At 44.5% G+C, this 11435-nt stretch overlaps 1 protein-coding gene across 1 annotated transcript in view; it reads right to left on the bottom strand.

The window, feature by feature from the left end:
• RASEF (RAS and EF-hand domain containing) overlaps positions 1–11030 on the bottom strand; it is a 31089-nt gene extending 20059 nt beyond the window's left edge. The window contains 3 exon segments of the mRNA XM_089306481.1: positions 2293–2370; positions 6153–6248; positions 10707–11030. Coding sequence (XP_089162607.1) covers positions 2293–2370; positions 6153–6248; positions 10707–11030 — 498 coding nt within the window.
• Positions 11031–11435: the final 405 nt, after the last annotated feature.

The raw sequence follows: 11435 nt of genomic DNA on the forward strand, positions 1-11435 counted from the left end.
TCTACCCCAGAACACAGAAGACGGCAAGCGGTTGGCTGCACCCAGAGGGCTGGGATCAGAAGCAGAGCTTCATTTGTAATACCAAGATACTTCTCCTGGCCTTTCCCCCAGCAAGAACAGCAGCCGGCAGAATCGACTCCAAAGGCAACAAGCAGAGCTTGTCGTTTTAAAAGGGAATGAATGACTCCCATGAAGAAAGCCGGAGCTTCTCTCTGAATATCCCTGCCCCACGCGTGCTGTATCTGGGGCTGAGAGCCAGCTTCACACTGAGCTCTCAGAAAACACCTCTCAGGGGAGAAGCCTGGAGGTAAACAGGTTGTTTGGTTGCAAGGGACTCCTACACTAGTTCCCTAAAACAACCAATATAACCTTTCCCTTTAAACTGTGAGCAGATCACAGAGATCATCAAGGATTGCCAGGTATTTAGAAAACAAACAAACAACAACAACAACAAAAACAACAAGAGAGAGAGAGAGAGCCATAGAAAGAGAGGGAGAAAGAGCTACAAAGACCTAAATGAACAAATTCCAGAGGAGTGGGCTGTATAGACAAGTTTTCAATAAATTGTGAGGGGCATGCAGACATATTCAAATATTAAAAAATTGAGAAATTTTATTTCTCACACACCCTTTCCGAAGAATGTCCCCTAGGGATGTACCATACCAAAATGAGGATGAACACCCAAAAGAAGAAAAACTGTGACACAAAAGTGTTACAATTCAGTGAAAGACCCAATGAAAATAAGTTCAGGGACGACATATGGGTATCAAGTCCCAATCAGTCCTGTTAAGAACTGAAATGTCATGGATTTCAAAATTAATATTTCCAGGGAGAAAAATAAAACAAATTTCACGAATTGGGAAAAATAAATAAGAAGTCTTAAAATATCACTGATATCATGAAGACGGTACAGTTTTTTTTAAAAACTTATTTACTTTATTTGGGAGGGGGGAGGGGGGAGGGGGGATTCACTTTCTCTCATCTGCTGGTTCACCTCCCGAATGCCCTCAACAGCCAGGGCTGGGCCAGGCCAAAGCACGGAGACAGGAACTCCACCCAGGGCTTCCATGTGGGTGGTAGGTACCCCTGGTATTTGGGCCATCACCTGCTGCCCTCTAAGGGGCACCTTAGCAGGAAGCTGGAACCAGGATATAAATGAGGGCATCTCAACTGTTATGCCAAATTCATACCTGGTGGTTTCTCCGTACAACCAGAAACCAATAACCCAATCAGAAAATCTAAGAAAACCAAGTAACTCTTTAAGAAGTCATGATCCAAATATAAAGGCAACTAAGATGCATCAACATTTGGAACTGCTACGGAATACAGGGAATTCACTTGACCAGACTCTGGAACACTCTTTTTTTTGTTTTGTTTTGTTTTGTTTTGTTTTGTTTTGTTTTGTTTTTGTTTTTGACAGGCAGAGTGGACAGTGAGAGAAAGAGACAGAGAGAAAGATCTTCCTTTGCCGTTGGTTCACCCTCCAATGGCCGCCACGGCCGGCGCACTGCTCTCATCTGAAGGCAGGAGCCAGGTGCTTCTCCTGGTCTCCCATGGGGTGCAGGGCCCAAGCACTTGGGCCATCCTCCACTGCACTCCCTGGCCACAGCAGAGAGCTGGCCTGGAAGAGGGGCAACCAGGACAGAATCCGGCACCCCAACCTGGACTAGAACCCGGTGTGCCGGCGCCGCAAGGCGGAGGATTAGCCTATTGAGCCACGGTGCCGGCCTGGAACCTTCTTTTGCGTCATATAGGGAAAATGAGTGGAGAAGAAGAAATACAAGCCTACAACCTAGTACCAAAGGTCATAAAAAAGAAAGTGTTCGTTACTTACTTTAAAATTTTGGAATCAATCTAAAATCAAAGTAAAGAAAATAAGAGACAAACAGATGTAAATGTTCTCAACTCCAGCAACAGAATTAAAAAAGATATGGTCAGCAGAAGATGTAAAAAGGCTGGAATAGAAAAGTTGGAGGGAGGGCAGGGCAGTTACATCCTTTATAAAAAGCCTGGATGCAAAAGAGCTGAGGTGATAAGAATGGCATTTACCTATGCGTGGGAAGTCTTTATTACTTTGAATAAAAAAAAAATAACAGCATTCACAATGGGTGGCATATCACTGAGGCCAAAACCCAGCATAAATAATACCTTTGCTCACAGACATTTTAAAGACCTTCTCTGACTGGCCTATTAATTTCTCTTTAAACTTCTGTTCCTGGAACAGTGACATAGCAGCACAATTAAGTTTTTGTTGTCTAACAGGAAATGTAAGTTAAAAAAAGTGATTCTTACCATTGATAAATCATAAATTTGGTTTTTTAGTGCAGTCACATCTTCCTTTTGACTTTTGTGTTTTGATAGTTCTTCAAGCTGAAAGAGCAAATGAAAGCTGTTGAATTACAAATTCACTTCGGATTGCTTTGGATAAGTGTAGGGGTATCCTTGAATAAAGATACGAAAATCATAGAAATCTTAAATTTTCAACATATACTATTTTGTATATTACTAACCTACATAAAATGCATAAGGATTTGTAGGTTTGTTTTAAATAATTAAGTATTTATAAAAGATTTAAGCATTAAATGGATTTTCTTGAAAACAACTGAAAGGCCATCTTTGGAAACCACTCAACTAGTAAGCAATTCAATTCTAGCTTTTTTCACTTATGTTCCATGCAAGTCTGAACCTCTGTGTTCAACTTTATAAATTGCATACTTAATATTTCTTGTTCTGTGTTGTAAGTATTTAGGAATGTCTTACTCTCCCTTCTAAAGTGGAAGACTTTTTAAAAGCAGAATTCATGTCAGATTCACCTATGTTTTCTCCATGGCAAACTCAAGAAGTGCTTATCCAATCACTGAAATCAAAACCTGTGCATGACATGAAGCTAGACACACACAACACAATTATATAAACACACAAGCACTGGGGCTGGCGCTGTGGCCCAGTGAGTTAAAGGCCTGAACTGAAGTGCTGGTATCCCATTTGGGCGCCGGTTCCAGTCCCAGCTGCTCCTCTTCTGATCCAGCTCTCTGCTGTGGCCTAGGAAAGCAGTAGAAGATGGCCCAAGTCCTTGGGCCCCTGCACCCATGTGAGAGACCAGAAGAAGCTCCTGGCTCCTGGCTTCAGATCAGCGCAGCTCCGGCCATTGTGGCCATCTGGGGAGTGAACCAGTAGATGGTTCACTCTCTCTGTCTCTACCTCTCTCTGTAACTCTTTCTTTCAAATTAATAAAATAAACCTTTAAAAAAATACACAAGCATTGCTTGCTGGTTGGGTCATTAATATGTCTGGAATCAGCTGTTCAGGAGCACTTATAACATGGAAAACAGAAAATATCTCTCCAACAAATAGCTCACATTCCCTGGGAACTATGTGGACTTGGGGTGTTCATTTATGGAACATTTATGCACTGATCACAACGTTCCTGTATTTCATCAGGTCTGAGATCTTTGACACTGGACTTCACCTTGCCACATACATCAACAAAAGGCTTTTATATTCAGCTGTGTCTCAACTGCTATGCGGCTGACGGTAACCGAGAAGAGCCAATGATTTCAAGATGCATTATGACTTCAAAGTAAAAAAAATTGTGAGTTCTTGGGGTCACTGCTGTGGCAAAGTGGGTTACGCTGCAGCCTGCAACACCAGCATCCCATAATAGCACTGGTTGCAGTCTCACTGCTCTACTTCCAATCCAGTTCCTTTCTAATGTGCCTGGGAAAGCAACAAAAGATGGCCCAAGGAGTTAGGCCCTTGACACCCAAGTGGGAGACTCAGATGGAGTTCCAGGTTCCTGGTTTCTGTTTGGGCCAGCCCCAGGCTTTGCAGCCATCTGGGAGGTGAAACAGCAGATGGAAAATCTCTCTCTTTTTTACTCTCTCTGTAATTCTGCCATCAAATAAATAAATAAATCTTTTTTTAAAAAATGGATTTCTCGCCGGTGCCGCAGCTCACTAGGCTAATCCTCCGCCTTGCAGTGCCAGCACACCAGGTTCTAGTCCCGGTTGGGGCGCCAGATTCTGTCCCGGTTGCCCCTCTTCCAGGCCAGCTCTCTGCTGTGGCCAGGGAGTGCAGTGGAGGATGGCCCAAGTGCTTGGGCCCTGCACCCCATGGGAGACCAGGAGAAGCACCTGGCTCCTGGCTCCTGCCATCGGATCAGCGCGGTGCGCCGGCCGCGGCGGCCATTGGAGGGTGAACCAACGGCAAAGGAAGACCTTTCTCTCCGTCTCTCTCTCTCACTGTCCACTCTGCCTGTCAAAAAAAAAATGGATTTCTCAGAATAAGTGGCATATGTTATTGGCAAATGTAATCAATTTCGGTAAACTTTTTAGGGTTGTTTACACCCTTTAACATACTGTCATAAATCATCTTACTGTTTTGCATAAGAACCACATCAGGCAGGCACGAAGTCTAAGTATGAAAGCACAAACTGCAGTAAGACAACTCCACGGGGTACTGGCTGTGTGACTTTGAAGAAGTTGCTCAACCTCTCTGGAACTCAGTATCTATAAAAAATAGGATATTTACACCTTCCTGGGAAAAAGCTTGAAGATTAAATTTTATAAATTATAAAAGGAGCTTAACAAACTATAGTTAATGAAATGCAAGTTATTGGGCCGGTGCCGTGGCTCACTAGGCTAATCCTCCGCCTTGCGGCGCCGGCACACCAGGTTCTCCCATGGGAGACCAGGATAAGCACCTGGCTCCTGTCTTCGGATCAGCGCGGTGTGCCATTGGAGAGTGAACAAATGGCAAAAAGGAAGACCTTTCTCTCTGTCTCTCTCTCTCACTGTCCACTCTGCCTGTCAAAAAAAAAAAAAAAAAAAAAGAAATGCAAGTTATTGTGGTTGGGCAGGACAGTTCATCATCAACCCCTTTTTTACAGATAAGAAACTAACAACGGTCAGAACGGAGCTGCAGGCAGAAACCGTTACAGGTTGAACAAGGACTCAGTTCTCATCAGTTATTCCCGACTCACAGCCTCCGTTCAGAGCCGTTTGGTTTTCACCATAGATGACGTCAGGGTAGCAGGGCAAGAAGCTCTGTGTCTCGTATTGCATACACTGTGTTAGTCTAAAGATCCTGGAAGCCACAGGAATAAGTAAAACCAGTGACTTGCAGAATCTGTGGCTTTGGCACAAGCAGGAGACTGGGCAAAGTATATAGGTATGAAAATTCAACATAAAGTTGACGTTGGTGACAATTTTCCAAGAAGGCTGTTGGGGAGAATTCTTAATCTTGCCAGAGGTTTAACTCAGAATAGTTTGTAAAATACAATTCATTGTCACTCAGTCTTACTGTCACATTCAGAACCAATTGTTTTTTAATTACCTGTTTTCATTTTAACTACTAGGTATGCAAACAGCCCACGTGTAACAATGGAGTGGAATACTGTACTGGAGACAACTTGTACCAGTGGGTGAGCATCTAAGTTAGCATCTCTTCCCAGCCTGCATTTAGTCATGTCAACTTGGTAGTGTGAAATTAATAATGGTGGGAGTCTTTTATACCATGGAAATCAGCAAACTTTAGAAATTAGCAAACTGTGTAATTGCAAATCCCTCTCATCTCTCTGCATCCCACTTCAGAGTCACTTGTTAAATGTCTGACAGCACATGACTGAATGAAACCGCCAAAGCCCAAACCAGATCACGCCTCTGCGGATACCTCAGCAAATTCTTCCCTGTCTCCGGCTGATCAGGAGGGGTCCCTGAGGTCTGGGGCTTTCTTCTTAAAGGAGCAATATGCATTATGTGACTAATATTCACAGACGAGCTATCAGTTAACTGGGAGTAGGGGAACAGAAGCGCACGACCAAGAGAGACCACACACTGTCAAGAAGTGTGCAGTGTACTTGGCAAAGGGGACTGAAGGGTACCTGGTTGATGCAAATGAAAGGAATCAAAGTGGGGTTTGATGGACAACTCTTCAAGGGATCAGAAACATTTTAAAATCTATGGAAAAGCTAGGTAGCCTCTGGAAATGGAGGAGAAACTCAAATGCCCTTAAAAAAAATCTTAGTAAGAAGTCAGCTTGACTCTACTTATTCTGTCTGCCATCTCAATGCAATTTCAAATGTTTTTAGTCATTGTGTGAGACACACATTGATACTGAGGCTGTTCCTGAAAGTTTGGCTGCTACAGCCTTACCTTGTTTAGTTCTTTTATTGTCACCTGCAGATCCCCTACTTCTGTTTCCTACTGACATCTGAGATCAGTGAGAGCTTCCTAAGCTTTGCATTTTTCCTACAAGAAAAACAGAAATATTTTGTTGATTTAAATAGATTCAACCCTTAAACAGCCTTCAATACTCCGCAGGTGAAAACATTTTGCATCAAATGAAAGCTGACCTCAATTCTCCTACCTGAAGGGAGGGAGGAATAGGAAGGGATGATAGATAGAAACCAAATAACTTTAAACATGCAGGAGTTCTGGAGTTGGAGCCTGCAAAAGTGAAAAGAACTGTAGAATCCCCACAACCTGCATCCATACATCACCCTGGAGTGATAACTCTGAGACCATACCTACATTGTGATAAAGGGTAATAGCACACCAGTTAAGTAATGATTACTACTATTAGTTAAAAGATATGGCCCACCTAAGAGCTCCAATATGTGCCTAAATCGTCATGTCATTAGGACTCAGGAAGGTATAGTTAGTGGACGTGCCCTTTTTCTGAGAGTGCATGCTTTATCTGAAATCAAATCCTATCATTGCAAATTTCTATGTAAATGTGTCCCCATAAGCTGGTTTTTCTTCAATATGTCCCTTCTCATTTTTCTCTTATTAAACTGTATAATTGCAAATGCCCTGTTCAGAATTCAAACATCTTTATGTTTATAACCAGTGAAATCTCATGTATAAATATTCACTGACATATCAAGAATGGCCCCATGGACACGGGGACATTGCAAATTGATATTCTAGTGGGGGAAGACAGAAAACAGAGATGACTTCAGGGAATGATACTAAGAAAAACCGGAGAGATAGGGCAGAAAACGGTCTGAGGGGGGTGAAGGTGGGTACCTCCCCCAAGGTGCACGATCCCACTTGTTGCAGGAGGGGCTCCTACTGCCCTCTCACTGGCTGTTGAGCCTGTGCAAGCTGCTTATCTTCCTTGCATGCCTCCATTTACTTAATGGGTTATTATGAGGATCTATTAAATAATCCAATTAAATACTCCTTGACAATTACATGCTCCATATACGTTCAAAAAATCGGTGTGAAATGCTTAGTAGAAGAGCAATGGTTTCCCTACTGGTACCCTTTTCTAAAGTGGCTATCTGGGGGTCAGCACCGTGGCTCACTTGGCTAATCCTCTGCCTGCAGTGCCAGTATCCCATATTGGTGCCGGGTTCTAGTCCTGGTTGCTCCTCTTCCAGTCCAGCTCTCTGCTGTGGCCCGGGAGGGCAGTGGAGGATGGCCCAAGTGCTTGCGCACCTGCACCCACGTGGGAGACCAGGAGGAAGCACCTGGCTCTTGGCTTTGGATTGGCCATTTGGGGGGTGAACCAACGGAAGGAAGACCTTTCTCTCTGCCTCTAACTCTGCCTGTCAAAAAAATTAAAATAAAGTAAAGTGGCTATCTGGAGTTCATCCAGCTTTGCAAGGGAGGCAGGTAACAAGCATTGCCTACTCCCATAGGTATAGGAAGACAGTGAGGTGCTAACTTAGGCAGTTTTTCTAGCGTCAAAACAGACCTGGATGCAAGTCTTTCCACCCAGATGTAACTACTTTTACCGTTTAAAAATACTTTATTAAAAAATGAATAAAGGAAATGAACATTCTGTAGCTTATTCCAGTTCCAATCTGTACAAGTAGATGTGGGGGTGAGATAAGAGGTTATTGCAGCAATGAGGTGAGAAATGGTGGTGGCTGGGAGAAACTCTTCACAGATTTGAGCACACTGCTCTGGAGGGAATATTTTACAATTCCTGCAATGAGACCAGAACTTGTCTGATACCAAAATCAGACAAAGACATTAAAACTACAAGCCATTACCTCATGTGAGTTCAGATGTAAATATGATAAATAAAATTCAGCAAACTAAATTCAAGAATGTATATAAAGGATAATTCATCATGGCCAACTGGGGCCTATCTCAAGAGCACAAGTTTGTTTTTACACCCAACAATTAGTCAATGCAATTCAGCCAACATAATTCAAAACAAACTCTAAAAACAGAAAAGAAACCTGGTCACTTTAGTAGACACAGCAAAAGCACCTGACAAAACCCAAGACTTATTCCTGATTAAAACAACAACTGCAATGACTCTCAGTGAACTAGGCACACAAATATATATATTAATATAGGGGATTTATGAACACACCCCTAACATCATATTTATTTATTTATTTTTGTTGTTTTTAACTTTTATTTAATGAATATAAATTTCCAAAGTACAGCTTATAGATTACAATGGCTTCCCCCCCATAACATCCCTCCCACCTGCAACCCTCCCCTTTCCCACTCCCTCTCCCCTTCCATTCACATCAAGATTCATTTTCGATTCTCTTTATATACAGAAGATCAGTTTAGCATACATTAAGTAAAGATTTCAACAGTTTGCACCCACATAGAAACACAAAGTGAAAAATACTGTTTGAGTACTAGTTATAGCATTAATTCATATTATACAGCACATTAAGGACAGAGATCCTACATGAGGAGTAAGTGCACAGTGACTCCTGTTGTTGACTTAACAAATTGACACTCTTGTTTATGGCATCAGTAATCACCCTAGGCTCTAGTCATGAGTTGCCAAGGCTATGGAAGCCTTTTGAGTTCACCGACTCTGATCATATTTAGACAAGGTCGTACTGACTTTCTTGTAGTAGCTCTTTGTATATTCTGGATATAAGTTCCCTTTTTTACATAAGGACTGGGTCCCATTTTATAGGTATAAAAACAGCTGTAAAACTGTACAGTTTAGGTGTAAAAACTGAGGTATAAAAGCTCAGACTGAGACAGAAAGTGAGAAGGTGAAAGTGAGTGATACGCCCTGGGCCCAGCCATTCTGGTCACTACAGCATCCTCCATGTGGCCAAGTCTCCTGAGCAGGCCTCTGTGGGCTAAACTGTTCCATACATGGCACATGGAGTGGAGAGGAAATTGTTAGGACCGTAAAGCTGCCGACAGTGTTCTGCCACATGGGCCTGCTGTGTGACTAGCTACTCCTGGTCTTTTTGTCTTCTGAGCTGGTGTTGTCCTCTGTAATGGGGGATTCTGAAGCCTCCCTCATGTGGTTGTTGAAAGGATGGTGCGTTGGGTGGATTAACATCCCCCAATTTTTTTCTTCCCGGGAACCTTTGTGTTTGACCTTAGTTGGAAATGGGGACTTTATAGATGTACTTCATTAAGAATCTCAGGATGACAACACCTTTTGGGTAGACCCTAAATCCAATGAGTGCTGTCCATATGAGAAGAGAGGCCAGTTTCAGGCATGTGATGCAGTGGTTACGAGGCTACTTGTGTTGCCACAGCCCTTGTTAGGGTGCCTGTGTTTGAATTTAATTCCAGCTACTTGTTCATATGTACCTGGAGACAGCAGTGATGGCTCAGGTAGCTGGCCCCATGCCACTCAAATGGGACTTGGAATCCGTTCCCAACTCTACCTTCAGTCTGGCCCATCCCTGCCTTTCAAGAGCTTTAGGCAAGTAGACTAAGAGATGGAAGATCTCTGCCTGTCATTCTTTGTCTCTGTCTCTCTCCAACTCTCAAATAAATAAAAATGAAGGTGTTAAAAAATAAGAGGATCCATGAAGACACACAGAGGTAAGATATTCCCATGGAGACGGAGGCAGAGGCTGGAGTGATACAGTTAGAAGCCAAGAAACACCAACAGCGACCAGAAGTAAGCAGAGGTGAGGAATTCCTCCTGCAGTCTTTTTAAGGTGGAGTGACTTTGATAACACCTGGCTTTTGACTTCTGGCTTCCAGAATCATGAGAATCAGTTTCTCTTATTTTAAAACTTATTATGGCAAGCTTTTATAACTGAATGCATTTGGCTAAATCATACCACTAGCAAAACGACAGATTGAAATCTAGAACCTGGTGTTTGTTGTCCCCACTCTGAACACTGAGTCGCCCTGGCAGTAGGAAGGGTCCATTGGCAATTTAGGTGTTTTGTTTTGTTTTTGTTTTTGTTTTTGTTTTTGTTTTTTTTTTGACAGGCAGAGTGGACAGTGAGAGAGAGAGACATAGAGAAAGGTCTTTCTTTACCGTTGGTTCACCCTCAAATGGCTGCCACAGCTGGTGCGCTGTTGCCGGCACATGCCGCTGAGCCGAAGCCAGGAGCCAGGTACTTATCCTGGTCTCCCATGTGGGTGCAGTGGCCCAAGGACTTGAGCCATCTTCCACTGCTTTCCTAGGCCACAGTAGAAAGCTGGATTGGAAGTGGAGCAGCCGGGACTCGAACCGGCGCAGCCGGGACTCGAACCGGCACCCATATGGGATTCTGGTGCTGCAGGTGGCAGCTTTACCCGCTACGTCACAGTGGTTCCCTTACATTCTCTTGATATCACAACCAAAGCAGCAGTAATTGAAGAAAATGAGAATCTCTGGACACTGCAGGAAGGGGTGTTGGCATCAGAGGTGGAATTCGTCCTTTGGGAGACTGAGTTGGGGGGAATGAGAGCCAGCCCAGGGCAGCCTTAGTCATGAATGTTTGTCTGAAGTTAGTGAGAGGCTTGCACACAAGGCACCTGTGCTGGTGACAGGGAACAGAGCTTAGTTAGTGGGGTTTGAAGTCCTTCACAGGGCCGTGCTGGTCTGGGGACACTGCAGAGCCTGTCTAGGGTAGGAGTCAGGTCCTGAGAGCCCCCGTGGGGCCGCCCAGGTTCTTTCCTCCCAGCCCAGGATGCCTTCACAGAAACTGCAGGGGCTGCGAAGGGCCTCAGTTGCCCCCGTGTGTCCCAGGAGCCAGCCCTTCTCTTGTCTGCCAGGAGGCCTGTGTCAGCCACTGCCTGTGGTCGACTGATGAGCAGACTCGTGCTGGCCCGCCCTTTTCCCGGCCTCTGGGACAGCATGGGTCCGCCTGTTAGGACCAGTGAGGGCCACCCCCAGTGCTGCCCAGGGCACAGAGCCGTCGAGGACCTCCTGCAGTGCTGAGGTCCCCCTGTGAGCAGTCCCCCCTGGTGAATGAGAAAGCACAGCCCTTGGCTTTGGCGGCCATCAGTGCTGCTCAGTTTGTCAGCCTCCATTTCCCCAGATGCTGCAGCCTCTTTTCCCAAAGCCAGCGCTTTCCACCTCCCCAGACCCACACTGAGGAGGGACCAGGCCTGCCAGGAGCCTGCTTCACGGGAGCAGAAAGGAGCCCCCTCGGGAGGGTGCCCTCTCCAGGCTCAGTTCTCGAACTCTGCTCCTGGGGCCCTCGTCTGACGGCTCAGAAGCAGCTCCCAGGAAGACATTTATAGGACACAAAGGACAGCGGG

The sequence above is a fragment of the Oryctolagus cuniculus genome, chromosome 1 (assembly GCF_051225735.1).
Source record: "Oryctolagus cuniculus isolate XC-2025 breed Fujian yellow rabbit chromosome 1, ASM5122573v1, whole genome shotgun sequence".
Classification (NCBI taxonomy): Eukaryota; Metazoa; Chordata; class Mammalia; order Lagomorpha; family Leporidae; genus Oryctolagus; species Oryctolagus cuniculus.